Below are 27,843 nucleotides of genomic sequence, written 5' to 3' on the forward strand. Positions count from 1 at the left end.
ACAAGGGCCGTCGCGCCTGCGCCGCGCCGCGCGCGATCCGGGTTCGGGTTGAAGGGCATCGGCGACGGCGATCTCAGGCGAATACCTCTTTCGGACACAGCAAAAAAAACGTGCTCGTCTTCGAAACCGGAGGCTGTGTATCTCACTGTGTATCCACTGTGTATCCAGACTGAGTGTGGATTCACGTGTATCCTGTGTGTCCAAACACCCCCCCGTGTGTATCTAACTCCTACTCGCATAATGTGGGTAAACGAAAAAAGTAGCGCGGAATTCGTCTACGTACGGCTTAGTGTGTGGTTGGGGTGGCCTCAGGCATCCCCAAGGGAGCCTCTGCGGTGCCACATAAGCAGCTGAGTGATTGTCGAGACTTTAAAGGATTCGTTTGAAGAAACGCAAACAAGACAAACGGTACTATGGTCACCAGTAAACGAAAATTCGACTTTGAGGGATCATATCTCAAAAGGCTGGGTGAGAGCATAGCATTATTGTTGCATATTATACCACATAAGGTCAAACTTGACCCCAGAAGCATCAAGAACCCGATGCTCCGGCTCGACTGTGCCGGCACACTGCCTCCTCGCGCACGCTGCTCGCAGGCCGTTGCGGCCCGTGGTGCACCAGAGAGGGAGGTCGACGCGTTGCCCCCGCCGGCGACCCCGCGCGGCTCAGGCCAGCCAGAAGGTGTGTGGTGACGGCACCGTGGCAGGAGTGCGGAGAAGAGCTCGCTGAACGCGAGCAGCAGATGGCCAAAGTGTACCAGCGCGAGAGCCTCGCGAGCGGGCGCAGAAGGAGCTCGCCGTGACACGATGCCGGGCGGTGGTGGTGCTCTGGCGACTGTGCACAGTGGGCAAAGTCAGGCTGCAACAGGGCAGCACGTTGGTAGTGCCCTGCTGCAGCCTGGCCTGACATGCACAGGGCGAACAGAGGCGGTACTATCGTCCGGCGCTCGTCACCGAATCTGGGCGAACTTCGACCGCCGCCACAGCTCACCACGAGCACGCAGCGACAAAATGTTGACTGTATGGAAGTCGAGGCTGGTCCATAGGAAGAGGCTGCCGTGCGAGCCGGCAGCTGGCTGGCTCGTCGTGGACTCCGGCGGCGACTTTTTTCGGTGTCTTTCTTGATAGTACCGAATACGGTACTTTCGTTTACCCACACTCTGCGAGTAGTCCGCAAGGCTGTATCTTTTCGTGCCTGGGGGGGCCGCGCCGATCGAGAAACAGCCTGAGGGCGCAGCCGCTTGTGTGGCTCGGCCACTCCCATGATTGAAGACGTGCGCGGCATTCTGATCGCCGGCGAGACGCCCGAGGTGAACGGAGTGCAGATCCATCAGGATAAGCTCGGCGAATGTGCGTGCCTCCCCCTGCCACGTCCGCTCTTAAGCATCAGCGCTGACGTCCTTTGCCCGCTGCCCCGCCGCGCTCCCAGATATCCGGACGGGCGGGACGATGAATGGGCGGCCGGCGTACTTCAAGGACAACAACACCAACCACATGCTCTGGTTTGCGCCAGCCTCGGACGGGCCAACGTGGTACGTGGGCAAGCGCGAGGAGTTTGGTCAGCCTCGCGGCTGGCTGCAGGTCAAGTCGGACGCGCCGACGCCGGCCGAGATTACAGGGACGTGGGGCGTGTGGGTCGCGGCGGAGAAGTTGTGGAAGGAGGGGCGCGAGGTGCAGTGCGTCGCCGTCTCTGCAACGCCCGGCGTGTACATCCACGGGCCGACTCCGAACCAGCTGCTGCAAGACAAGCTCGGCGAGTACCGGCGCGTGCAGCAGCGCGTGGTGACGGAGCGTGGCGTGTACGAGATGGTCGGGATGCAGAACGTCATGATGTGGTACGCGCCCGGAGGGACGTGGAACATCGGCAAGCGCGACGAGCTCGGCCAGAACCGCGGCTGGTACCAGGCTGTCTCAAAGGCAATCTCTCCCGAGGGCATCACCAACTGGCAGGCGCGGGAGGCGCAGCCGGCCCTCGGCGCGGCCCTCGGCACCGCGGGTGACGCCGCCCCATGTCGCGGGCAGGTTTGGGACGGCGCGAACCGCAAGTGGGAGAAGGCGCTCGAGCTGCAAGCGATGAGTGTCGGCTCCAAGTGTGTGGCCAGACAAGAGCCGCCCTCCCCGCGCGAACTGCTGGAGCCGTGCCCCCCCCCCCCCCCCCCCCGCCACCGCAGGCGCGTAGCCTTCACGGGCAACACGCCGCGCGGCATCAACGCGCGCGCAAGCTCGGCGGGGTGTGTGCAGCCCTGGTGGTCCGCCCCGAGACCTCGCAAGTCTTGCGGTAGGCGGACAAGCTTGGCGAGTTTGTGCGGCGCGGATTCCGGTTCGAGAATGGGCGCGGGATGCACGGGGCGGCCGAGGCGTCGCCGAGAGGCAGCCGAGACGCCGCCCGGCTTGCGAGCAGGCGCGCGGTGTACGAGGCGGTCGAGACGTCGGAGCGGTCGATGTGGTACTGCAACAAGTACTGGTACATTGGCCAGCCGCAGGACGTCGGCAAGCCGCAGGGTGCGCGGGCGGCGCGAGGGGCGGGAGGGTGCGCCCTCGCACAGTGCCGCACAGTGCCTCGCCGCCTCCCGCAGGCTGGCTCTGCTGCAAGGACGACTCCTCCTGCCCGGAGCTGTGCAAGGCGACGTGGCGCGTCTCTGACGGCCAGCAGATGGTCGACGCGGAGGAGGTTGCTTGCATGCCGGTGGGGGCGATGACGGTGATGGTGGCGGGCGAGACGCCGTCGCAACTCAACTCGGACAAGCTCGGCGAGTTCGTGCGGCAGGTCGGCCGCGAGGTGAACCACCGCCCAGTCTACTCGCAGGTCGGCAACGAGAACCGGATGCTCTGGTACTCTGTCGGCTACTGGTACCTCGGCCGCAAGGACGAGCTCGGCAAGTCGCAGGGGTGGCTGTGCGTGCGCGACCCGGCGCCTGCGCCCGAGCTGACGCAGTCTATCTGGCGCGTCGGCGACGGCGAGGCGCTGCACGACGCGCCGCACGTCAAGTGCGCCGCGATCGGTGCGCGCTGCATTGAGGCGCGCGCCGAGGGCTGGGAGGAGGGGGATGGCGAGTACGTCATCAATCCCCAGTCTTCTGAGTCCTCTTCCCCTTGTCTGCAGGTGCTCGGCGAGCCGGTCGGCCACCTGCACAAGGACAAGATGGGCGAGTTCAAGATGATCGCCGCGCAGGAGGTGAACGGCAAGCTCGTGTACGAAAAGGCGCCCCCCCCCCCCCCCACCCCCCCCCGCCGCCGCCGCCGCCCCTCGGCCCACACCCCGCCCCGCCCCTCTGCAGGACCCGTCCGTCTCGCACATGGTCTGGGCCGCCAACGGCTACTGGTACGTCGGCAAGCGCGACGAGCTCGGCAAGCAGGCGGGCTGGATGCAGGTGCGCGACTCGTCCTCGCTGCCCGAGGAGATCTGCGGCGTGTGGCAGATCTGGAACCAGTCCGAGAAGCGGTGGATGGCGTCCGAGGGCGTGCGCGTCACTGCGGTGGGCAACATCCAAGTCTCGGTCTCCGGGCCGATGCCGCCCTCGTGCTCGCTGCACGCAGACAAGCTCGGCGCTCCTCCCCCCCCTGCCCGCCTGCCCGCCTGCCCGCCCGCCCGCCTGCCCGCCTGCCTGCCTGCCCGCCCGCCCGCCTGCCTGCCTCCGCCGCCTCAACCCGTCCATCGCCCTCCCCCGCCGCCGCCGCCGCTCGCTCGCTCCCCGCCGCCGCCCTCGCGACGCGTCCGCCGCCCTCGCGATCCGCCCCGCCGCCTGTCCGCAGGCGAGTTCATCCGGCTCAAGGGGCAGGAGGCGAACGGCTACTGCATCTACAAGAAGAGGGAGGAGGACACGATGCTCTGGCACGCCGGCGGCGCGTGGTGGGTGGGCCCTCCGGCGAGCCTCGCGAAGCAGGCGCGCAGGGCGGCGAGGGCTGCGCCCCGATGGGCGACTCCGACCCTGCGACTCCGACCCTGCCGCCCGTCCCCGGGCCGCAGGCGGGTTACTGGCGCTGCCGCGATGCGGCGCGCATCCCCGAGGCGACTCGCTCGGCGTGGGAGGTTGGGGACGGCACGCGGTGGCACGTGGCGGAGCGGGTGCGATGCAGCGAGTACCTGATGCCGCGCCTCGTCCTCAAGGGGCCGACGCCGGAGGACAGGCGCAGAGACCAGCTCCAGCTCCGACACCGACTCCGACTCCAACCCCGGCCTGTACGCCCCACAGGCACCAGGACAAGCTCGGCACGTACATGCTGGCCGACGAGACGGTCAACGACAGGCCGTGCTACCACCAGCTCGGCAACCCGTCGCGGATGATGTGGTTCCTCACGCCCTACTGGTACATCGGCAAGAGCGTCGAGCGCGGGCTCGGGCAGGGCTGGGTGCAAGTCCGCTCGCTCGCCCACGTGCCCGAGCAGATCGCGGGCACCTGGGCCATCTGGAACTCGTCCGAGAAGGGGCCCCCCCCCTCCCCCCCCCTCCACCCCCCCCCCCTCCACCCCCCTCCCCCCCCCTCCCCCCCCCTCCCCCCCCCTCCCCCCCCCCCTCCCGTCCTCCCGTCCTCCCGTCCTCCCGTCCTCCCGTCCTCCCGTCCTCCAAGCCTCCCCTCGCTCGCGCAGGTCTGGCTCGATGCGGCGGACCTCCACATCCAAGCGGACGCCTCGGCGCGCGCGGCGGCGGAGCGGGTTGCGAACGAGCCGCTGCCGCTTCCAAAGGCGCAGGCGGAGGAGGCGATCATGGTGGTGGAGGAGGCGAGGCCGCAGGCGTCGGTCGTCTCAATCTCGTCGCAGCAGGCGCAGCTGCAGCCCCTCCGCACCGGCCCCCCTCCCCTGCCCCTCCACCCACCTGCCCCCTCGACCCACCCCCATCGACCCACCCCCATCGACCCACCCCCATCGACCCACCCCCATCGACCCACCCCCATCGACCCACCCCCATCGACCCACCCCCATCGACCCGCTCCAACAGGTCGAGCAGCGGCACGACGTCTTCCTCACACACGACTGGGGCACCGACGGAGAGGGGCGCCGTGCCCAAGAGCGAGTCGCCGCCATCACGCGCGCGCTGCGAGGCCGCGGTGCCGCTCGCCCGCGCCTCGGCCGCGTCCCTTCCCCCCCTCCCCCTCCCCCTCGGCCCCGACTCTCCTCGCCCCGACTCTCCTCGCCCCGCCCCGGCCAGGCCTGCGCGTCTGCTTTGACGACGAGCGGATGCAGGGCAACGTAGTCGCTAAGATGTGCTCCGGCATCGACGACTCGGACGTGATCGTCGTCTTTGTGTCTCAAAACTACATTGAGCGCGTCGCCGGCCGCGCCGGCCCGCAAGACCACTGCAAGAAGGAGTTTGAGTATGCGGTGCCGCCGCTGCGGGGGCCGCACTGGCCGGCTCGGCGGTAGGGCGGACGGCGGGCTAGTTGCCTCTGTAGGAGCGGACCAAGGGCGCCGACCGGCTCCTCTCGGTGGTGGTGGAGCCCGCGGTGCGCTCATCAGCCCCGCGCTCTGCAGCCCCGGGCCAGCCTCGCGGGCGCCGCCTCGCCACTCGCCTCTCACGCCACCTCCCTGCCGCTGTTGCGCCGCGGCGGCAGGTGCGCGACACGCGCAGCTGGCGGGGCGGGGTCGGGATGGTACTCGGCTCGCGCCCCTTCTTCGACTTGTCCGTGGAGGAGGCGAGCCGCGAGTGGGAGGCGGCCGTGTCCGCGCTGTACGACGAGGTGCTCAAGCTGCAGGGCTTCGAGGTGTACGCTTCCGAGGCGCACCCCGCCGCCGGCAGCGGCCTGGCGGGCTTGCCCGGCGCCGGCGGCGGCGCCACCGCCGTCGCGGCGGGCGGCGCGGGCGGCGGGCTGGCCGCGACGCCGGCCGACGGGCAGCTCACCATGGTGCAGAAAGTGGAGAAGATCCGCAACCAGCTAGGCCTCGAGCAGAAGCTCGGCATCGGCGCCGCCATCGCCGAGGCGAACGCGTCGCTTGGCATCGAGCCCGCCGGCGCGCTGCACGTGCAGGTCGAGCGGCTGCTCGCCGAGTTGGGGATGGCGTGATGTCCCCGCCGTATCGTTGGGACAGTGACCCGAGAGGTGTAATTAGAGTGGATCTCGTGGATCGTGTGTGAATGTGGTTGCGTTGCTGTTTTGGTAGCCCTGCTGCGGCGTACATGGCCATAGCCGACCGTCACCCTGGTCCGGTAAAAGAAAGAATAAAGAAAATATTAGGAAAAACAGACCTCCAACACACGCGCCCGAGAAAACGGCGAAACCGAAACGCGAAAGAAAGAAAGAAACCCGACCGAATCCAATGACCAATCCCAAATGCGGATGCCAAACGAGGGATGGGAGGAGGACAGGGATCAGCGGATCAGGGTCCCCGCCTGCACGAGCAGGATTTTGGAAGGAGCAAGCGGTTCCAAGGACGATCACAAAGCTCAAAGGAGTAAAGGAAGAAAGAAAACATACCACCCAAACGAGGGATGGGGGAGGAGGACACAGGGGTCCCCACCTCGCCACCTGCACGAGCAGGAGTTTGGACGAAGGCGACAAAATCAGGGGCACAGGTGGGCTCTCCTGCTCCCCTGACAAGGGACAGCGACAGGCTCGCAGCGCGGTGCACGGTGGACTCCCAACTCCACTGGCGGCCTCATCTCAGTCTAGCGACCTGCCTCCAGCTTCTCACTGGCAGTCTCTCGCTACCACAGGCACACTGACAGGGGTGGCAGGGGCGGCGGCAGGAGACAGTCACCCACATTACTATGCGGGCCTCACTAGATGACAGGGGTGACAGGGGGCGGCGGCACGAGTCTCCCACATACTATGCGGCTTGCGGGCCTCGCTAGGGATCCCTAGAGGTGCGTCCTGTGTGTGTGTCCTCGTCCTTGAGGTCTTGAGGGCGGCAAGAGTAAGGGGCTGTGTGTCTGTGCATGCATGTGTGTGTGTGTGTGTGTGTGTGTGTGTTGTGTGTAAAGAATCAGTAACCAGCCTCCGGCGGGGCCCCCCGCTACCATCCAAACCCGAGTACCGGCCGGTCTACTATCATAGACAGAGGCTCAAGTGTGACATAAGTCCACACACATACGACATACACATACACAAAGCAACTCTCACGACACACGGGCACCGGGTGGAGCGGCGGCGGCGGCGGCAGCAGCACGCGCGGGCGGACGGATTCGGACGGGGCGGAGCAGCGACCGCCTGGGCGGCCGCTGCTCTGTCTGCCAGAGCGCGCCGTCTGCCTGCGCAGCTCGAGCGCAGTCAGGTGCGGGGACGCGTGGCGGTGCGGGGAAACGCGGCGGCGGTGGCGGCGGCGGCGGCGGCAACGGCACGCGCGGGCGGACGGATTCGGACGGGGCGGAGCAGCGACCGCCTGGGCGGCCGCTGCTCTGTCCGCCAGAGCGCGCCGTCTGCGCAGCGCCGTCAGGTGCACAGGGAAGCGTGGCGGCGCGGGGACGCGCGGCGGCGGTGGCGAGCAGGCGAGCGGCCCGCGCGCGGCGAGGCGGACAGGTGATCGGCAGGCGGGTGATGGGCCGGAGAGTGACCGCGCCCAGCGATCGGAGCGAGCCGATCGTCGCTCGGCCGCAGCTGAGAGCTGACCTCGAAGGCGTGCGGAGCGCGACTGTCGGTGTCGGAGGGCGGCCGTCATGTGGCGAGGAGGTAGGACGACAAGTGCGCGTGTACGGGTCGCTCTTCATCGGCCAGTCGAGCAGCACCCAAGTCGAGACCGAGCTTGGGCGACGAAAGCCGGTGGGGCGCGTGGGCCGGGAGTGCGGGAGATAGGACGAGATTCGTTTCGCGCTTTCAAAAGGCGGCTTCGCGCGCAGCGCAACTTTGGGTTACGAAAAGGTTATCCGGTTGGAAAGGGGGCTACTGGGGCGGCCAAATTCACACCTCGCGGGACTACTTATGTTTTCGTAAACGTAGTCGTGGCCCCCCGCTACGTCGCACGAGTGCAACCGGGTAGCGGGGGGCTAAGAAAGAAAACAGACAAATCAAGGGAGGGATGGGAGGACGGCACGCCGGTCGCCGCCACCACACAGGGATTTTAAGGAGAGGAGTGTGGTGGTGCTAGCCGTCGCCCACCCTCGGGCGTCTGCCCCTTCCTAGCTCTCTTCGCAGTGAGAGATTTTTAGCAATACCTTAAAGAGAGGTTACAGGCGGTAAGGTCCCAATACCAAACAACTCTAACACTCACACGTCATTTGGGGCCTGGAGCCCTGTTCACGCGCGCGCGAGACGTGCAGACAGGGTTGCCAGGTGAGAGCGAATGGCGCGGTTCACGCCTCGCACAAGAGAGAGAGAGAGATGCGCTCTGCATGGTGGGACATAAAAGAGAGCGAGTACTTGGGCGAGTAGGCCGTGCGGTCAACGCTGCCGCGCGCAAGGCGGCGCAGCTTGAGAACGGCGGTGGGCGAGAAGCCGCCGCCGAACGTCTCGTGGAGCAGCAGGTTGAAGTTGTTGCGCTTGACAAAGATCGCGTCGTGGTATGAAACCGCGATGCGCCTTGACGTAGCCGTGGCCGGTCTTGTGGGAGAAGGGTTGGCCGGGCTGCCCGCGCGCCTTGCAGCCCATGTTTAGGCGGCGGGCCTTCTCTTCGGTGTTGCCAAAGGCGTAGGAGTGGCCAACGGAGGCGGGCGTGCCGCCACTCGAGGCGTTGCCAACGCCCGTCGAGGAGGTCTTGAGGAGGGGCGTCCAGAGCTTGATTTCATTCACCTCATCGCACCCTCCCGGCCCCGCATGGGGTTCTGCGAGGTCAGTCTTGTACCCCTCGTTGTACTGCCGGGTGAGCTCTGGTTTCTCCTTGTCGCCGTGCACGACCGGCGCGTTGGCCGGGGCGCGCATCGCGTCCGCCCAGGCGGCGAGGACGCCGTCGTGGGGCGGCCGGTGGTGGGCCTTGTTGTAAAGGTAGTCGCCGAAGAAATCGACTGGCATGCCCCGCTCGAGCGCGACCCGAAGGGTGGGAAGCGCCGCGGAGAGCCAAAGGCCGAGCTTCCGCTGGAGCTCGTCCTGGAGGGTGTCGGAGGAGAGGGCGGTGGCGTACGTACCGTCGACACGGACATTGAAGGCCTTGCCGGCGAAAGGCGTTGAGGCGGAGACGAAGCGCGCGGCTTCGCGGTTGTTGACGGCGCTGTCTCCGAGGGACGGGTTGTTCTTGACGTGCACATCCCGCGCCTTGACGAGCTCCAGGTGCGCGAACCAGTCCTTGTGATTCTTGATGGCAGCGAGCGCCCGCGGCCGCGGGTACGTGGATTTGCAAGTGCCATGTGCCATTGAGAATCGCGTCGGTAGCTGGAAGGGACTCGGGCTCGGGGAGCGGGACGCTCTTGGGGTAGAACTCAGTCAGGTAGCCGCCGCGGACGGTGTAGTACTTGTTTTTGTCGCGGGCGGTGCGCTTCTCGCACACCTCCTTCCAGTCCGAGAGGGCGGACTCGGTAGGTGGCGATAGCTGCGGCGATGGCGGGGTACTTGGACGCACCTCCCTCGTCGAGGGCGAAGTCGGGGTTGTGGGCGACGAGGGTGCGCCAGTTCTTGAGGAGCGACATGGAGAAGGCGGTGTCGATGTTGCACCCGCCCATCTCGGTCGGCAGCTGTGCCTGGAGCCAGCACGCGAGGAGGCGAGGTCGCGGAGCGCCTGGGGCGAGGCGTCGGCGCGAGCAATGCCCTCAAAGGACTTGCGGATGCGGTTGTGCGCAAACTCGAGAGCCTCGCACGCGACATTGGGCGGCGTGATGCCGGCAATGTACTTGGTCTTTGCACAGGCAATCCGTTGGACGAGGTTGAGGCGGAGCTGCGAGGTGTTCGTGACGCAGTCAGTGTCGACGATCGTGTCGATGGCGTCGAGCGGCGCGAGCTTCTTCCTGAGGTGCGCGGTGAGCTCCTTTTTGCAGGCTTCAGGGTCGCCAAAGAAGGTGCCGACGGCCTTGAAGCAGTCCACTCGCCCCGTGGGTTTGCCCTCCTTGTCGCAGTGCGCCGGCGAGCCCCGGAGCCAGCCCGGCGCGCACGAGAGGTCGCCCTCGGGCGAGTAGATGAGCGACTTGCTGACGCCGTCGAAGACGCTCGCTCCCTTCTTCTGCGCCTCGAGGAGGCCCTTTGGTCCGGAGTAGGCGGCGACGGCGCGCGAGGGCTCGTCGTTCTGGCAGATGTCGTCCGCAAAACCGATGAGGCGCATGGTCGGGTTGTCGCGACTGCGTGGCAGATGTCGTGGAGGAAGCAGACGCTGAGGATGGTGGACAGCGCACGTCCCTGGGATGACCCCGCAGGCGGACTTGGCGTAGTTGGGGTCGTTGTAGTCGGGGCACTCGAGGCTGAGTGGGCCCCAATCGGCGGCGGAGAAGTCCAGGTCACCGCCGTCGGCGGAAGGCAGCCGCAAGGCGCCCTCGGCCTTGACAAGGCGGATGAAGCTGGGCGTGCCCATGATGAGGCGAGCGACTGGTAGGAGGTCAGGGCGTCGCTTGCGGATCCAGTCGAGAGGAGCTTGACGCGCCCACAGCCGTTGGGGTCAGGCTTGTTGTCGGCCGTGAGCGCCTGGGCGATCGTGTTGTAGAAGTTCTCCTTGTCGCCCGAGATGGTCGCGTTCTCCGGCTTCGTGCCGTGCCACCCCGCGGGGCGTACAGGTGAGTGCCGTTCTTGGAGAACGCGTAGTTCTTCGGGAAGTTGACAGGCGCACGGGCGCGCTCCTCCGCAGCCTCGGCCGCCTCGAGGTCGGCGAGAAGCGGCCGTCGCCTCGGCCGAGCCGTGTCCGTGCGTGATGGCATGCACCTCGAAGTGTACGCGGCTTCTGCGGTGGCGGTGGTGACGGTGGCGTCCTCGAGTGCCTCCGCCCTGGCCTTGGCAACCTCAGGCAGCTGCGTGGTGCAGAACTGCTCCGCCCAGTCGCGCTCCTGGAGCGCGATGCACCGTTCGGCTGAGCGCGTGAAGCAGGCGTGAAGATGCTGCAGAGCCCGAGGGGCCTGCAGCTGACGCCATCGTCCTTCCAGAGGCAGACGGCGTTGAGGTCGTCCTCAAGCCGCTTGAGACGCTCGTGCATGACACCCCAGCCAACGGAGGTGCAGAAGTTGAAGAGGCAGTCCGCCCCGTCGGTCGACTCGGTGATGATGCGGATGAGCTCGTAGTCGACTTGGGTCGGGCCGCCCTTGCGAGCGCGAGGCAAAGACTTTGCGAACTTGTTGAAGAACTTCCACTTCAGCTCATACCGCGGGGCGCCCGGTTCGTCGGCGGTGACACTGGCAGGCGGGGCCCGCGCTTGCGGCGTCTTGCCGAGGTAGTTGGCGACAACCTTGGGGTCGCGGCCGTCGGCGGGCGCGGAGGGCGAGAAGGCCGCCACGCCTTGCCCAACTCGCCCCGGTTCGCGTAGTAGTGGGCCCTCTTGACCATCTGTTCCATGGAAGGCTGCGAGGGGCCCGGCGAGCCGGCAGCGTCGCCCTGCTCCAGTGGGGTAGGCGGGACGGGGAGAGCGCCAGTTCTTTCCAGAGGGCCAGGAAGCCGTCGGGCGAGTGGGCGATGGTGGCGGCGCGCTCTACCATCTGGTCGGTCGTGTAGCGCGGCGAGCCGCTCGGCCTGTTTTGTCTGATTTGTGTGTATGTGGCGCCCCGACCGATATGTACCAACCCGGACCGGCACAATACCGGACGATATATAGCGGGGTTCAGGTGTATTTTATTTTTGCTCGGGCGGCCAGCATGCTGAAATTCTGCAAAACCCCGACCGGCCCCTGCGGTGCCCCTACCTACCTACCTACCTACCTACCCTTATGGGAAACTAAAAAAGAAATCACGGGACTGGTGAAGGTGGGGTACTATACCAACTAGAGTGATGGTTGGTGGTACTCTCCTGCAACCACAGTCCTTCCTGAGACATGACAGGCCACTCTCAAGCCCTACAAGCACCAGATGACCCACTTGGGGAGGGTTGACATCGTGATTTCGGCGGAAATTGTCTTTTTTGCTGTGAATTCCGGCGTGAAGAGAGGGAAAAACCCAGAGGGCCCAGACCTACCCTACCTACCCCGGCATGCTGGCCGCCCAAGCAAAAATAAAATACATGCCGGGTTCGCGCTTTAATATACCGCGATCCCTCCCCTGGGCCGCTTGAAAAAGAAAATACGGATACAAATCCAATGACGAAGCGCGTCGAATCGTTCTTCATTTTGTCACACATATGGCAGCCATCCTCATTCCTCTCGGGGTCGCCAGCGTCGCCAGAGCTCCTTCTACCAGCGTCGCCAGAGCCCCTTCTACCAGCGTCGCCAGAGCCCCTTCTGCCAGCGTCGCCAGCGTTAAGCCCGCACGAGTGCGACACATGATCAGCGGCTTGCCATTCTCGGCGCCTCACCCGGCTCAGGGCCTCCGGCTAGGGGATCCGGATCAGGCATGGTGCCTCGAGCACAGCGTCGGCTCGCAGCAGCGGCTCTCCACCATGGCGGCCCTCCTTCTACCGCCTCGAAAGGTGGAGTGCCCATCTGAGGCGATTGGAACTCCGGCCAGGGGCAGGTGCGTGCCTGCTTCAATCCTGCTGCAGCTCGAGAGGGCGGGGCAGCGCAAGACACGCCGCGGGCCGAGCGACGCCGCCGCCGACGAGATGCGCCTCCGCGTTATATCCTTCGCAGAGCGGTGCATGCACGCGCCGTGGGACCCGAGCGACCCATCCGAGGCGACGCTCGGCCAGGTCATCGCAGCGGCATCATGTCGCAGCTACTTTCTGCGAGGGAAACAAGGGCCGTGGAAGGCGGACTTTGAGAGCTGGGCGCGCCGCCACCGCCACCGGCCCCAAGAGGGCTGTGACTGTGGCTGGCTGTGGGCGGCGGCCGCCTGCTACGGGCTCGCAATCCACACGTACTCAGCGCCCTCTCGCGACCTGCTAGTGAAGCATCACGTCTTTGAGGCGCCGGCGAGTGCGTGCCGCGCAGGGGCGGCCCTCCGCAGAGCCACGCTCGGCGTCCACCTCGGCTTCGTCGAAGGGGATAATTCAGGCGTGCACGCCGTCAGCATGCCTTCGCTGCTCGGGCGTCGTGAGGTTTATAAGTGATGCATCGCGCTGGTGTTGGTGGTGAGAGAGATAGCGGGTTTCGAGACGTGCTGCAGTTTACACATTACACCCACGCAGACAGTGTAAAGTATCGATAATCGAATCCATGACACCCGACCCATTGCATGTGCGACATAGCGCGTGAGATATACGATGAACGCTCTTTTTCGTTACATATTGGCATCTCTTGGGCACGGCTTTTTTCCCGCCATTTCGTTCGGCGATTTCGCGTTTTTCTCGATGCGCGTGTTCGGGGGTGTGGGCTCAGAGCGTATGGCGCCGTGGCTCTAGCGCGGCAATGCCCGACGTTAGTGCGAGGGGAGCCAGCCTGTTTGCCGCGCGCGTAGGGCGCGGCGTACGACACGGGGGGGGGGGGGGGCGCCACCGCCGCCTCTTACCCCGTGCCCCAGAGCTTCCACGTGTGGTCCATAGCCGCGGTTGCAAAGTGCTTTCCGTCGTCGGAGATGTCGCCGCACATGACCCGCCCCTCGTGCCCCTCCATCGTCTTGATCAGCTCCGGAGTCGCGCTACTCTTGGTGCTCCACAGCTTGACCTGGTGGAGGAGGGAGGAGGGAGGAGGGAGGGCGGTGGTGCAGCTCGAGGGTTGTGGTGCCGCGGCTCGAGGGGGCGAGAAGAGGGGAGGGGAGAGGGGCAGGGCAGGGGAGGGGAGAGGGGCGCCTTGTTGTCGTACGAGGTCGACATCAGGAACTTGCCGTGCCCCGGCGCATAGCGCACGTGCGAGATGAGCGCCGAGTGGGCGGGGATCGTGTAGGCGCATCGCTTCTTGCGCAGGTCCCAGAGCCGGACGGTGTGGTCGTCGGAGCCGGAGGCGAGGCTGGTGCCGGTGGGCGCAAAGTCGAGCCCGAGCACCTGCTTGACGTGCCCGTGCAGCAGCTGCACGCACTTGCCGGTCCGCAGGTCCCAGACTCGGAGGAGCGCGTCCAGCCCGGCAGTCGCGACCAGAGACCCGTCCGGGTGGAAGGCGATGGCGTAGAGGGGGCGGGTGTGCCCCTCCTGCAGCAGGAGCGTCTCCCGCCGCTCGGCGTCCCACAGCCGCCACGTCGTGTCGAAGGAGGCCGTGCCGATGAAGCGGCCCGACGGGTGGAAGGCGACGCGCGAGAGGCGGGAGGCGTGGCCGCGCAGCTCGCCCAGCTCCTGGCCAGAGGAGCTCCACAGCTTGGCGAGCGAGTCGCAGCCGGCCGACACGAGCGCCGCCTCGCCCGAGGAGCGCTTGTCCGCCTGCGGGTGCCACGCGAGGCCCGAGATGCGCTCGGTGTGGCCCCGCAGCGTCGCCACCTGCGTGCAGTCCGGCACGGACCACAGCTTGATCACCGACGACCACGAGCCGGTGGCGCAGGTGCCGCCGCCCGGGGCGAAGGCGCAGTACGAGACGGGCCGCTCGTCGCCGAAGTTGGAGAGCTGGTTCTGCACGCCGCTCAGCTTGGAGGCGAGCAGCGCGTTGTCGCGCTCAAAGCCCGTCACGTCCGCACAGCGAGCCTCGACGGCGGCGCGCTCGTCCGCGAGGCGCGCCGCCGCCCGGCGCATCGAGTCCTTGCAGACCCAGATGCGCGCCGCGCGCAGCGCCTGCGACCCCTCCGTGTAGAACTCCTCCTTCTGCTTCTCCGCCTGCCACTCCGCCGGCCGCGCAGCCTCGTGCGACAGCGCCGCCGCCTTGCTCGGCCCGTCCAGCATCGTCTGCGCGCCGCGCAGCTCGTCGCCGGGCTCGCCGAGGTCGATGGCGGCCGCCAACACGTCGCGCAGCCGCTCGCGCCTGCGGGAGGGCTCCGCGAAGGGTCAAGCAAGCGCCCATGCCGCCGCCACGCCACGCGGCGGCCGCTCGCGCCGCTCCGGCGCCCCCTCCCCAAAGAGGCAGATCGGCTCGCCCGCGTCGCGCAGCTGCAGCTTGACTTGGTTGTCGTTGGTCGGCACGGCGAGCTGCGGGGCGGCGAGAGGCGTGGGCGGGGGTGGATAGGACGGTGAGGGGCGAGGGAGAGGGGCGGGTGGCTTGCGGGCTCGAGGCACCTCACGCGCGCGCTTCCGCTTCGCCAGCGTGTCCTTCAACTCCTGCTGCCGCGCGATGGCCTGCTGCGACGAGCCGGACAGCTCGATCGTCTCAGGCTCGGGCGCCGCCGGCGCGCTCGCGGCCGGCGCGCCACCCTTGGTTGCAGCGCGCAGGCTCTCCAGCTTCTGCTTGGTCTCTGCCTCGAGCTTCGCCAAGCGGTCCCGCTCGACCTCCGCCAGCGAGCCGTAGTGAATGTGGGAGCGCGACGACATTGCAATATGGGAGCGCGCACCGCCTGTCCCAAGCACCCCAAGGGCGCGGAAGAATTCGCTGATGGCTTGCGTTATCTGTGCTTCGCCCACCCCTCGTTTGGCGTGCCCGTTTTATTTATTTATTTAACACTACGCACGGGGCTGGACTCCTCTTTTAAACGAAAGCTCCCGGTATTGACTGTTGTTCACGTAAAAGCACAACCGCGGGCCCGAAATCGCACAGTGACAGTCAGACAGGCCACTGTTGTTCACACAAAACACAACCCCGGACCCAACACTGTTGTTCACGCGTCGAAGACTCGAAGACTCTGACACGTCTACAGCCGCGCTGCGTGCCCAGATCTTCAGCCCCCGTGCGTGCGGTCTTGCATTGCGATGGCGCGAGGAGCCGGGAGCCTTTACGCGGCCGCGAATTTGTGCCTGATCTCAGCCATCCTTTGGGTCATCAGCACCGCTCTGCTCGTGACAGCGCACGAGACTGAGTGGGTCGAGGCGAGAAAGGCGCCCGGAGGCGTGGAGAATCTGGACCAATCCGCGCTGGAGCACCGCTGGCACGGCCGCCGCCAGCGCCAGGGCCTGCTGGTGTCTGGCATGTTCTTCTCGTGCTTTGCGTGGATCACGCTCCTCTCGCCCGCCCGCAGCCTCGCCAAGGTGCTCGACGCGCAGGGTCCAAAGTCGGCTTCGAACGCAATCTTCATCGTCTTTGTGGTTGCGGCGGCGCTGACGGTGGTGGAGTTTACGGCCGAGGCGGGGCTGAGCAGCACCTCCGACTGGATCTCGCGCTGGCCAGAAATGATGGACGAGCACAATGCGACCGCGTACCACTTTGCCGCGCTGCAGTCGCTCGAGATCTCCTACATCATGGTTCACTCGCGGACGCTGTGGCTCTACGCCATGGACCGCCTCCTCTTTGCGACAGGCATCGTCGTCGCGTCATGCCTCACCTACTCGACCAAACAGCTCTCGCCCGGCCACGCCCACCTCGGCCTCTTCGCAGCCTTTCTGGCCGTGTTGGGCTTCTCATTCGAGGTATCACGCTTCGTCGACTGGGAGGTGTTCGTCGAGGCGGGTCTCGCCCTGCAAGCGCTGCTCGACGGGGTCGTACTACCGATTTGGCTGGTGTGGCTCGGATGGCAGCTTCGTGGCGTGAGCGACCGCGGTGGCGCTGTCCCGTACGAAAGGCAGGGTGGCGGCGCCGCTAGCACACGGCAGCAGGAGCGGTCGACTGCGGAGCTGGGCATGGGGGTCGAGGTGACGACTGGCGTCGAGCAGCGCGCCTGAAAACAGCGGCCCCAGCAGCAGGCGTGCCCCGCGTGGAGAAGACGAGAGCAAAAGGAGAAAGAGGGACTGTTATGGGGTGGTAAGTCATCATTGTTCATTCTGATTTCTATGTCCTATGTGTCCCTGAGCAGCGCCAGCGCGCAGCGGCGCTTCAATGGCCTTGGCCAATGCAAGCCGGAGGGGAGTGCAACACCAGAAGCAACAAGCGAGACGCTGACGGTAAACGGCTAACGCTAACGGTGCTCGGTCGGGGCATGCAGATACGAGGAGACGTCTAATTTTTTGAGAGTACAGAGTAGTCACGGTAGAGCCAAAGAGCCGTACTGCCTACTGCGAGAGAGGAGAGATCAGAAGAGTGAGCAGCGAGAGGTCAGAGGCGAGAGGGACGAGACCCCCCCCCCCCCCCCCCAGAGACCGGCGGCGCGTGGACGCCGTGGTGCTGGTGCCTGGTGGAGGGGAAGGCGGTGGAGCAGCGACTCGTGCTGGTGGCTGCAGGGTGCAGGCTGGTGCGCGCGCTCCACGCTCGCTGAACGCCCGCGGCTCCTGTGTAGCAGTAACAAGGAGCGCGAGGCCGCATGTTTTAATTACGCGACTTGTGCGGCACGCTGTCCGTGCGACGTCCCTTCGTCACCGCGTTCCGCGCAGATAGCGCCACCGAAGCGCGGAGGTGCCGCCCGAGTGCTCGCGCGGTTCGTGATGAGGGGGTGTGACGCAGAGCGGCGACGCCTGGCGGAGACCGGCAGGCAAGTCCGCGCCTTGTGATCACGTTGCCGCCCTTACTCGCCCGCCGCGTCCCTGCTCCGGAGAGCGCTCGAGGAGAGCTTGGGCGCGTCCGACTGCTGGCTCTCTGCGCCGATCAGGTCGACCAGGACGAGGGCGAGGGGCGAAGCGATGCCGCAATCGCGCCGCATCTGCTGCACCTTGGCGCCGCCCGCGGCGGTCTCTCTCGAGATGACCAGCGCGCTGATGCTCTCCATCGTGGCTGCCTTTGGCGGCGCCGCGGGGTCGAGCAACGCAGACGTCTCGACGTGCAGTGCCGGCCGGACAGCGCGAAGGAAGTCTGTCGCTGCGGCGACGCGCCTCTCGTACGGCCAGAGGAGGTGGGCGTTGGCCTTGTTGGCGAGCAGCTTGTCGCCCGTCACGCCGACGTAGCAGGTGCCGCTGCACGCGAGCGCAGCCACTGCTCGGGGCGGGAGAGGCGGTGGGTGCGGGGATGAGATGGCGCGGTGGCAGCGCGGCCGCTGGAGCGCTGCGCTGGAGCGGGCGGGGCGAGCAGGCGGTGGCGACAGGGCGCGCCTGCGAGCAGGAGGCGGTGGCCCGCGTGCAGCCTATCGAAGGTCCCTCCCACCGCCACACGCTCGTGGCTGATGCCGCGCGCGGAGGCACCGGAAGAGGCGGCGGCGCCCTCGGCCGAAGCCGTTGGCGCCGCGTCGCCACCACCCACAACCACAGCCCGCTCTGGTAGCTCGGCTAGTCCGGCCTGCTGGCGGGCCTCGCGGATCAGCCGAGTCGCCTCCTCCTCGCCAGGCGGCAGCAGCAGCGACGTCACGCCCTCCTGCGTCGCCGCCGCCTCGAGCTCCCAGCCAGCGGCCCCTGCCAGTGGGACGACGTCGAGACAGGGCGCCTCCTCCGGCGTGCAGTCGTATGCGCTCGCAAGCAGTGTGATCAGATCGGGCGTGAGGCTGTCCTGCGGCGTGCCGCTTCCCAGTCCACCGACCATCAGCCAGAGCACGCGGCTCATCGGGTCGACGGCGGCCGCGGTGCGCAGCGCGCCGGCGAGCTGCTTGGTCCATGAACCCGTGGCGTGAGGACCACAGCGTAGCGGGAGGAGGAATGTGCTGCGCATGCCTGTCGGCCGGCCTCGGTGTCGAGAGAATTTTACGACCGAACTTCCTCACGACACCGTTCACAGCCTTGTTATTGAGAAGAAAATACCTCCTATGGCGCTGTGCGCTGGCCTGTGAGAGGTTCACACATCGTCCCATCCCTCCCTTGGGTTGCCTGTTTTCTTTCTTTCTTTCTTTTACCGGGCACACATGCACACACACACACATACACAGACACACAGCCCCCTTCCCCTTCCCTCTCAAGACCGCAAGGGCGAGGACACGCGTAGGCCGCACCACTAGCGAAGCCCACAGAGTGGGAGACTCCTATCACCGCCTCTGCCACCCACGCACGGCGTGAGCCTTGGCCGCCTCTGTCAGTGTGCCCGTGATAGTGAGAGACTGCCAGTGAGAAGCCGGAGGAAGGTCGCTAGTCGAGAGAGATCGCCAGTGGAATAGGAGTCCACCGTGCTGCGAACCTGTCGCTGTCCCTTGTCAGGAGCAGGAGAACTAAGGAGAGCGCAACCAGTAGGAGGCCCGCGCCTGCCCCCGTGCCGCCGGGTGCAACTTTGTCCTATACGAGAGGGGAATTCCTGGGACCCTGTCGTGTGTGTGTGAACCCTGCCCAGCCCCCCTCCGAGTCGCGATGCGCTCCCCGCTCCCGTTCCCGTGTGTCCCTGATCGTCCTTACAAGATCCTGCTCGCGCAGGTGGGGACCCTGTCCTTCTTCCACCCCTTGTTTGGTGTGTCCGTTTTATTTATTTATTTACCGGGCACGAGAGAAGAAACCAACGCCGTCTAGTAGCGAGACACACATACCGCACGACGCAGGGAGAGCGACGCGACAGAGGAGGAAGCGACAGAGGAGGAAGCGACAGGGGAGAGAACGACGAGAGTGGGACGACCGCGAGGTGGCATGAATGAAGGTTGCAGCGAGAATCGGCGAGCGACTGCGAAGACAAAACCACCATCGCCCACTCGCCCGACGGCTTCCTGGCCCTCTGGAAAGAACTGGCGCTCTCCCCGTCCCGCCTACCCCACTGGAGCAGGGCGACGCTGCCGGCTCGCCGGGCCCCTCGCAGCCTTCCATGGAACAGATGGTCAAGAGGGCCCACTACTACGCGAACCGGGGCGAGTTGGGCAAGGCGTGGCGGCCTTCTCGCCCTCCGCGCCCGCCGACGGCCGCGACCCCAAGGTTGTCGCCAACTACCTCGGCAAGACGCCGCAAGCGCGGGCCCCGCCTGCCAGTGTCACCGCCGACGAACCGGGCGCCCCGCGGTATGAGCTGAAGTGGAAGTTCTTCAACAAGTTCGCAAAGTCTTTGCCTCGCGCTCGCAAGGGCGGCCCGACCCAAGTCGACTACGAGCTCATCCGCATCATCACCGAGTCGACCGACGGGGCGGACTGCCTCTTCAACTTCTGCACCTCCGTTGGCTGGGGTGTCATGCACGAGCGTCTCAAGCGGCTTGAGGACGACCTCAACGCCGTCTGCCTCTGGAAGGACGATGGCGTCAGCTGCAGGCCCCTCGGGCTCTGCAGCATCTTCACGCCTGCTTCACGCGCTCAGCCGAACGGTGCATCGCGCTCCAGGAGCGCGACTGGGCGGAGCAGTTCTGCACCACGCAGCTGCCTGAGGTTGCCAAGGCCAGGGCGGAGGCACTCGAGGACGCCACCGTCACCACCGCCACCGCAGAAGCCGCGTACACTTCGAGGTGCATCACGCACGGACACGGCTCGGCCGAGGCGACGGCCGCTCTCGCCGACCTCGAGGCGGCCGAGGCTGCGGAGGAGCGCGCCCGTGCGCCTGTCAACTTCCCGAAGAACTACGCGTTCTCCAAGAACGGCACTCACCTGTACGCCCCGCGGGGTGGCACGGCACGAAGCCGGAGAACGCGACCATCTCGGGCGACAAGGAGAACTTCTACAACACGATCGCCCAGGCGCTCACGGCCGACAACAAGCCTGACCCCAACGGCTGTGGGCGCGTCAAGCTCCTCTCGACTGGATCCGCAAGCGACGCCCTGACCTCCTACCCGTCGCTCGCCTCATCATGGGCACACCCAGCTTCATCCGCCTTGTCAAGGCCGAGGGCGCCTTGCGGCTGCCTTCCGCCGACGGCGGTGACCTGGACTTCTCCGCCGCCGATTGGGACCCACTCAGCCTCGACACTGCCCCGACTACAACGACCCCAACTACGCCAAGTCCGCCTGCGGGGTCATCCAGGGACGTGCGCTGTCCACCATCCTCAGCGTCTGCTTCCTCCACGACATCTGCCACGCAGTCGCGACAACCCGACCATGCGCCTCATCGGTTTTGCGGACGACATCTGCCAGAACGACGAGCCCTCGCGCGCCGTCGCCGCCTACTCCGGACCAAAGGGCCTCCTCGAGGCGCAGAAGAAGGGAGCGAGCGTCTTCGACGGCGTCAGCAAGTCGCTCATCTACTCGCCCGAGGGCGACCTCTCGTGCGCGCCGGGCTGGCTCCGGGGCTCGCCGGCGCACTGCGACAAGGAGGGCAAACCCACGGGGCGAGTGGACTGCTTCAAGGCCGTCGGCACCTTCTTTGGCGACCCTGAAGCCTGCAAAAAGGAGCTCACCGCGCACCTCAGGAAGAAGCTCGCGCCGCTCGACGCCATCGACACGATCGTCGACACTGACTGCGTCACGAACACCTCGCAGCTCCGCCTCAACCTCGTCCAACGGATTGCCTGTGCAAAGACCAAGTACATTGCCGGCATCACGCCGCCCAATGTCGCGTGCGAGGCTCTCGAGTTTGCGCACAACCGCATCCGCAAGTCCTTTGAGGGCATTGCTCGCGCCGACGCCTCGCCCCAGGCGCTCCGCGACCTCGCGTGGCTCCAGGCACAGCTGCCGACCGAGATGGGCGGGTGCAACATCGACACCGCCTTCTCTCGCGAGCCGACAGCGACTTCTCCATGTCACTCCTCAAGAACTGGCGCACCCTCGTCGCCCACAACCCCGACTTCGCCCTCGACGAGGGAGGTGCGTCCAAGTACCCCGCCATCGCCGCAGCTATCGCCACCTACGAGTCCGCCCTCTCGGACTGGAAGGAGGTGTGCGAGAAGCGCACCACCCGCGACAAAAACAAGTACTACACCGTCCGCGGCGGCTACCTGACTGAGTTCTACCCCAAGTGCCAAGAGCGTCCCGCTCCCCGAGCCCGAGTCCCTTCCAGCTACCGACGCGATTCTCAATGGCACATGGCACTTGCAAATCCACGTACCCGCGGCCGCGGGCGCTCGCTGCCATCAAGAACCACAAGGACTGGTTCGCGCACCTGGAGCTCGTCAAGGCGCGGGATGTGCACGTCAAGAACAACCCGTCCCTCGGAGACAGCGCCGTCAACAACCGCGAAGCCACGCGCCTCGTCTCCGCCTCAACGCCTTTCGCCGGCAAGGCCTTCGATGTCCGAGTCGACGGTACGTACGCCACCGCCCTCTCCTCCGACACCATCCAGGACGAGCTCCAGCGGAAGCTCGGCCTTTGGCTCTCCGCAGCGCTTCCCACCCTTCGGGTCGCGCTCGAGCGGGGCATGCCAGTCGATTTCTTCGGCGACTACCTTTACAACAAGGCCCACCACCGGCCGCCCCACGACGGCGTCCTCGCCGCCTGGGCGGACGCGATGCGCGCCCCGGCCAACGCGCCGGTCGTGCACGGCGACAAGGAGAAACCAGAGCTCACCCGGCAGTACAACGAGGGGTACAAGACTGACCTCGCAGAACCCCATGCGGGGCCGGGGGGGTGCGATGAAGTGAATGAAATCAAGCTCTGGACGCCCCTCCTCAAGACCTCCTCGATGGGCGTTGGCAACGCCTCGAGTGGCGGCACACCCGCCTCCGTTGGCCACTCCTACGCCTTCGGCAACACCGAGGAGAAGGCCCGCCGCCTGAACATGGGCTGCAAGGCGCGCGGGCAGCCCGGCCAACCCTTCTCCCACAAGACCGGCCACGGCTACGTCAAGGCGCATCGCGGTTTCTACCACGACGCGATCTTTGTCAAGCGCAACAACTTCAACCTGCTGCTCCACGAGACGTTCGGCGGCGGCTTCTCGCCCACCGCCGTTCTCAAGCTGCGCCGCCTCGCGCGCAAAGTTGCGCGCGGCAGCGTTGACCGCACGGCCTACTCGCCCAAGTACTCGCTCTCTTTTATGTCCCACCATGCAGAGCGCATCTCTCTCTCTGTTGTGCGAGGCGTGAACCGCGCCATTCGCTCTCACCTGGCAACCCTGTCTGCACGTCTCGCGCGCGCGTGAACAGGGCTCCAGGCCCCAAATGACGTGTGAGTGTTAGAGTTGTTTGGTATTGCTAAAAATCTCTCTCTCAAATCAGACACCTCCGAGGGAGCACATATCCGGTGGCGATACCCCCCGGAGTCAGTATGCAACACCTCGGTGTGAATTACTTTCAACCAACAATGCGCGTATCGCCCGCCTCCGGTCCGCCTCGCCCCTAGCCCTACAACCTCATCATTCCCAAGTGTGACCTCCCCAGGGAAAATGGTGTGCTGCCTTCACCTTTTGCCGGCTAAAATCTAGAGAGACCAAGTTCAAAAATCTCTCTCTCTCTCAAAATCTAGGCTAAAGTCTGCCATTTGCTCATCGAGATCAGAATCTTGCGCAATCTCGTGCAATCTCCCCGCGATCTCAATTAATCTCGCGGTCCAGATGAGGGCTATCCGAAAGTTGGTTCCCAGTAATGACCAACAACAACATGACAAATCATAAAGACAACTCTCTGCGCAAGATTCATTGTACAATGTCATTAATTTTTTATTTTTGGCAGACATGCACCACGCGCGATCTTCATCGGCTACGACAGGGATAGCAGAGGCGCTACTTATATCGGTCCAGACCGATAGCATACGTATCAGAGTGCCAGCGCCCGGACTGTTATGTAGCGCCAGTGTCACATATCACCAGTTAGACCGATATGAGCGCGAGCGTTATGCAGCGATCTGGGGCGCTATGACCTATGAGCGGTCGGGGTAATATGTACCACGCAAAAGCCGATATGTAGCGCTGCCGATGTGTATCGATTAGTAACGCTCGAAACGCACCCGGCAGCGATAGCACACACACTCCACTGACTGGTATATAGCGCACCAGGCGTTATTGCTAGCGGGTAGCGGCGCCGATATGGTATCACCGCCACAGGGGTGACACATAAAGTTTAAAGAGGCCCTGCATATCACCGTCCAGCGAACGTATCGCCCGAGGCGACATGTAGCGCGGCGGCCCTTCCGAATTCTTTTCGGGTGTACCTGTGCTAGTGCCAGTGCGCGCCAGTGTCTTCGGCTCACGCCAGGGCGCTCGTTGCTCCTCAGTCTCTTTGTATCTTCCATACTGCATTTATCAGAAGACGCGCCAGTCCCGTGCCCAGTGTCGTGCGAGGGAGTTGGGTTGTAAAATTCTTTTCGGCCTGTGTTAGTGCCAGTGCGCGCCAGCCCCGTGCCTAGTAAAGAAAGAAAATTAGGTGAAGATTCTTTTCGGCTAAGGACTCCGAGGGTCGCTGCGGTGCCGGGCAGTGAGAAGAAGCCGGCCGGAGGCTCTCGCCGAGCATCCGCGTCGGCCGTACCACTGGCTTGAGCAGAGCAGAGAGCGCGGTGCACACGCCGTCTCGTGATGGAGAAGGTCATGGAGTCCGCGTACACGGTCGGCGTACGCGGCGCTCAGTATCTGTGAGCGCCGGCTCCTGTCCCGTCCTGTGTGCGTTTGCACATCGCCAGTGAGCACGCCGCGGCTCGTAGGTGGTGGTTCGTGGCCAACTTCTTCCTCATGTTTGCCGAGTGTACCGGCCGCATGTTCGGGACGGTTGGCATGATTGCGATGGGAGCGCTCATCTACGAGGGGTGCGGCGAGCATGCAGGAGTGCTGTGCAACAAGCCGGGCGAGGTGTTCGAGCTGTCGATATTTGGCGTCGACATCGGCTCCGACCCCGAGATGACCGGCTGGGGCGTCTTCGCCTTCATCGTCGGCGTCGTCCGACCGCTGCTCGGCCGGTCCCGCATTCTCGAGCTTATGAGCCATCCTTTATTATTCAGGCGCCGTCTGGCTGCCGCTGGGGTGGTCGGGCGTCGATGTGGCAGTCCTCTCTGCGCTCGGGCCGACGCTGATGGTCTGGCTGCTGCCGAGCCTGCAGGGCAACTGCAACGACTTTCTCGGCGCGGCGGGGCCCGACCGGTGGGACGTGTCCCTCCTCGGCTACCTCCACCTCTCCCGCGTGATGGGAACCTTCGTCGCCGCAGTCTACCCGGTGTGCCCGAGCCCATCGCGCGCGCACGCGCGGCGCTCTCCCCCACCTCACAAGCTCGGCCCGCGGGCAGGGCCTGATGATCCTCTTTGTGCGCGGCGGGATTGGCGCGTGGCCCGAGGACGGCGGACGGTTCGCAACGATGGAGGACGCGACGCTGACAAAGCTGCGCGGCTCCGTCGTCGCGGGCGGCGCCTTCTTCTGGATCTGGCTCGTCGTGGGGGCGACGCTGCGGCAGCGGCCCGACTGGGGCCCGCCCTCGATGACTCCGCTGCAGGTGGACGCGGGCTGCTTCTCCGTCTTCCTCCTCTTCACCGGCGCGCACATGTGGCTCCAGCACTCGCTCGAGCCGACGCGGGCGACGCTCGGCTGCATCTCGGCGCGACGCGCCCGCCGAGGGAGCGGCCCGCGCCGCTGCAACTCAGCTCGCCCTCGCCCGCCCAGGTGGCCGGGCTCGCCGGCGGCTCAACGCTCGCGCTGCTCGCCGCGGGCGGGTTCCAAGGGAAGCCTTTCCAGGGCGTGTCGCACGCGACGGGCGACTCGCCGGCAGGGTGAGGAGAAGGAGAGCGAGAGAGACGGGGCTCGCCGGCAGGGTGAGGAGAAGGAGAGCGAGAGAGACGGGGCTCGCCGGCAGGGTGAGGAGAAGGAGAGCGAGAGAGACGGGGCTGCCGGCAGGGGTAGGAGAAGGAGAGCGAGAGAGACGGGGCTCGCCGGCAGGGTGAGGAGAAGGAGAGCGAGAGAGACGGGGCTCGCCGGCAGGGTGAGGAGAAGGAGAGCGAGAGAGACGGGGCTCGCCGGCAGGGGTAGGAGAGGCGGAGAGGGACTCGCCTGCTGGGGGAGTGGTCCGAGGGGCGAGGGGAGGGAGGGGTGTGGCGGGCGTGGGGCGGACGCGGCGGCGGCGCGCCCCTATAGGCAGCGCGCCGATTGGGATGAAGGTCGCTGACTAAGGTTGCTGACACCCTAGGCACCGCTTCGACGGCGTGCTCCAGATGTCGAGGCCGTTCGACGAGCGGGGCTACTGCGGCCCGGGCGTGCCTTGCCCGCCGTCGATGCAGGATATTGTCGCGGGCTCCGCCAACCTGACCGACGACTTGTGGGGCGTGCTCGAGGAGGGCCTCTGGCCGGAGCGGTGCAGCGAGGCGATCGACTGCAGCTGGACGGGCATGTACTCCTGCCCCGGGCAGCAGGCTGGCGCGGCGGGCGTCGCGAAGGACGACAGCTCGGACGAGTACTACTGCTGCTGCGAGGAGGAGATGTGGCGGACGGCGGCGAGCCTCGACCGGCCCGAGCCAGTCAACATCAGCTGTTGGGGCTCGTGGGACGGGCGGCTCGTGCTTCCCTTCACCGAGCAGGACCCGTCCTCGCTCGGCTCGGAGGTGCCCTCCTGCGCCGGCCAGAGCTGGAGGCCGATCCCGTGGGGCGAGGGCGGCGCCGCCACGCCGGCGGGCGGAGTGATGGCCGCCCTCAGCAACGTCACCGCGCCGAGCGCGCAGGGGCCCGTCACTGCGGACGCACTCGCGAGCTTCGCGCTGGCGGGCGGGGGGGCCAACGGGAGCAACTTCGCCTTGCTCGGCGCCAAGCAGGACGAGGTGTTGGGCGCCGATTCGGCGATGCTGTGGCGGCTGCAGGCGACCGCGCTGAGCGCCGTCTTTTGGTTCCCCGTGCTGCACACGATTGCGACGCACCCGGACGGCGTGTGGGCGGTGTTCGGCTGCCAGTACCGCAGCAGGTGGTGGGTGGACGCTGGCATGTGGGTCTACGGGCCGATGGCGTCCAAGAAGGAGGTCGGCATCGTGACGGTCACCGCCGAGACGGCGAAGACCGTGCTGCGCAACGAGCGCGGCTCGTTCCGGAGCTGGTTTTCGCGGCTCTCCGCCGTCGGGCCGACCGCGTTTCTGCTCTCGCAGCCGTGGCAGCACTACGTCGGCTTCGCGCCCGCGCCCGCGTGGATGGTCGCCTCGCTCTCCGGCTACATCGACAGCCCCGCTGCGACCGCGCTGCACGGCGCCGTCTTCTTCGGCTCCTTCCTCAACATGTGGAGCTTCGGCAACAACGCGATGGCGCGGCCCGAGGGCACCTGGGTCGGCCCGCTCGAGAAGGTCTTCACGGGCACCTTCCTCGGCTACTACCAGTGGATGTTCCTGCTCATGTGCATCGTCAACACCGGCTGGCTCGAGATTGCGCACCAGTTCCTCGGGCTCGCCTTCCCGCTCGCGGCCTTCTTCTACCTGGTGGCGATCCTCTGGTTCAACTGCTCGTGGATCATCTGCGTCGAGACGGTCTCCACCGTCCTCTTCGGCCTCGGGGGCGCGTACCTCACCCTCAAGGCGCGCACCAACGATGACGTCAAGCTCTTCTGGCCCTACTCCTTCACCGCCTACAACCGCTTCTGGCTCGGCGAGGCGGTCGTCCTCATCGCCGTCGCGTGGTTCACGCACTTCCAGCACGTCCAGCTCATCCGCACATCGGAGAAGCGGCTCGGCGACTCGTCCACCGCGCGCGCGGCGCCGGCGATCTCCTCGCGCTCGGCGCGGACCTCGGCGCGGACCTCGGCGCCGGCGACGCGCGACGGCTGGTACATGCTCGAGGAGGGCGCGCCGCGGCGCGACCGGACGGTCGTGGCGGAGTATGTCCGGCTACAGCGCGAGAGGAGGAAGGAATGGACTAGGATGGTGTGAGAGCCCACGTCCAGATTTTTCGTGCCCTAGGCTTAGCTGAGAGAAGGGGGAGAGGAGAGGTTTAGGCCGGGACCACCGTGTGTGTGTGTGTGTGTGTGTGTGTGTGTGTGTGTGTGTGTGTGTGTGTGTGTGTGTGTGTGTGTGTGTGTGTGTGTGTGTGTTTGTCGGTCTGTGTCTGTGTTGCTGTGTCTGTGTCTGTGTACTGTGTGCGCGCGGGTCTGGAGGCAGGCCATTACATGCCGCATGAATCAGCAATAACATGAGCTGGTGGTTGACAGGGTACGTTTCTAAGTCTAGAGAAAAAGGAAACTAGAAAGAAACAAACGGTATCAAAAAGAAAACAAATCAAGCCCCGGCGAGGGAGTCCCTGGGTTCCGGCTCCTAGCCAGATAGAGGGAGTGGACCGTGAGTTGACCAGGGGTTGTGCGCTGGGCCCTCCTGCTCGGCTCCAGCCAGTAGACAAGTCTTGTGTTAGTGAGTATTCTTGATACGAATCCACGACGACACACACCAGTCGACTCGCATCGGTTGCCTCTATGAACGGCGGAG

The 27,843-nt window shown here is 65.9% G+C and overlaps 5 protein-coding genes across 5 annotated transcripts; 3 read left to right on the top strand and 2 right to left on the bottom strand.

Annotated features, from left to right (window-relative positions):
* The first annotated feature begins 1,209 nt into the window (after nt 1-1,209).
* On the top strand, nt 1,210-6,167 carry EMIHUDRAFT_439327 (hypothetical protein). The gene is made up of 17 exons (XM_005756246.1): nt 1,210-1,349; nt 1,429-1,949; nt 2,022-2,089; nt 2,171-2,210; nt 2,282-2,331; nt 2,401-2,501; nt 2,576-3,018; nt 3,103-3,201; nt 3,278-3,545; nt 3,753-3,883; nt 3,967-4,127; nt 4,193-4,424; nt 4,587-4,760; nt 4,936-5,044; nt 5,146-5,318; nt 5,390-5,440; nt 5,549-6,167. Exons 1-17 carry the CDS (start codon nt 1,262-1,264, stop codon nt 5,996-5,998), a joined length of 3,159 nt encoding a protein of 1,052 aa, XP_005756303.1. The 5' UTR covers nt 1,210-1,261; the 3' UTR covers nt 5,999-6,167.
* A 6,018-nt stretch (nt 6,168-12,185) lies between these two features.
* EMIHUDRAFT_360520 (hypothetical protein) lies at nt 12,186-13,025 on the top strand. Its single transcript, XM_005756247.1, has one exon. The coding sequence runs from the start codon at nt 12,242-12,244 to the stop codon at nt 12,965-12,967; it is 726 nt and encodes a 241-aa protein (XP_005756304.1). The 5' UTR covers nt 12,186-12,241; the 3' UTR covers nt 12,968-13,025.
* A 336-nt stretch (nt 13,026-13,361) lies between these two features.
* EMIHUDRAFT_108000 (hypothetical protein) lies at nt 13,362-15,241 on the bottom strand (the record flags this gene model as incomplete). The annotated part of the gene is made up of 3 exons (XM_005756248.1): nt 13,362-13,520; nt 13,703-14,738; nt 14,943-15,241. 3 exons carry the CDS (start codon nt 15,239-15,241, stop codon nt 13,362-13,364), a joined length of 1,494 nt encoding a protein of 497 aa, XP_005756305.1.
* A 1,837-nt stretch (nt 15,242-17,078) lies between these two features.
* Nucleotides 17,079-17,901, bottom strand: EMIHUDRAFT_453996 (hypothetical protein). The gene is made up of 2 exons (XM_005756249.1): nt 17,819-17,901; nt 17,079-17,702 (listed from the first exon to the last, which is right to left on the bottom strand). The coding sequence occupies exon 2, from the start codon at nt 17,497-17,499 to the stop codon at nt 17,299-17,301; it is 201 nt and encodes a 66-aa protein (XP_005756306.1). The 5' UTR covers nt 17,500-17,702; nt 17,819-17,901; the 3' UTR covers nt 17,079-17,298.
* Nucleotides 17,902-23,864: 5,963 nt separating this feature from the next.
* On the top strand, nt 23,865-27,607 carry EMIHUDRAFT_439332 (hypothetical protein). The gene is made up of 6 exons (XM_005756250.1): nt 23,865-24,044; nt 24,114-24,340; nt 24,408-24,619; nt 24,690-24,995; nt 25,061-25,167; nt 25,581-27,607. Exons 1-6 carry the CDS (start codon nt 23,989-23,991, stop codon nt 27,292-27,294), a joined length of 2,622 nt encoding a protein of 873 aa, XP_005756307.1. The 5' UTR covers nt 23,865-23,988; the 3' UTR covers nt 27,295-27,607.
* The last annotated feature ends 236 nt before the right edge of the window (nt 27,608-27,843 follow it).

Source organism: Emiliania huxleyi (genome assembly GCF_000372725.1).
Source record: "Emiliania huxleyi CCMP1516 unplaced genomic scaffold EMIHUscaffold_98, whole genome shotgun sequence".
Taxonomy (NCBI): domain Eukaryota; phylum Haptophyta; order Isochrysidales; family Noelaerhabdaceae; genus Emiliania; species Emiliania huxleyi.

Coding starts and splice junctions, on each gene's coding strand:
- EMIHUDRAFT_360520 (XM_005756247.1), top strand. CDS start 12,242: ATGATCAGCGGCTTGCCATTCTCGGCGCCTCACCCGGCTCAGGGCCTC.
- EMIHUDRAFT_439327 (XM_005756246.1), top strand. CDS start 1,262: ATGATTGAAGACGTGCGCGGCATTCTGATCGCCGGCGAGACGCCCGAG. Junction 1,950..2,021: donor AGGGCATCACCAACTGGCAG/GCGCGGGAGGCG, acceptor TGTCGCGGGCAG/GTTTGGGACGGCGCGAACCG. Junction 4,128..4,192: donor GGGCCGACGCCGGAGGACAG/GCGCAGAGACCA, acceptor TACGCCCCACAG/GCACCAGGACAAGCTCGGCA.
- EMIHUDRAFT_453996 (XM_005756249.1), bottom strand. CDS start 17,499: ATGGAGAGCATCAGCGCGCTGGTCATCTCGAGAGAGACCGCCGCGGGC.
- EMIHUDRAFT_439332 (XM_005756250.1), top strand. CDS start 23,989: ATGGAGAAGGTCATGGAGTCCGCGTACACGGTCGGCGTACGCGGCGCT. Junction 24,045..24,113: donor GTACGCGGCGCTCAGTATCT/GTGAGCGCCGGC, acceptor CGCGGCTCGTAG/GTGGTGGTTCGTGGCCAACT. Junction 25,168..25,580: donor ACGGGCGACTCGCCGGCAGG/GTGAGGAGAAGG, acceptor CTGACACCCTAG/GCACCGCTTCGACGGCGTGC.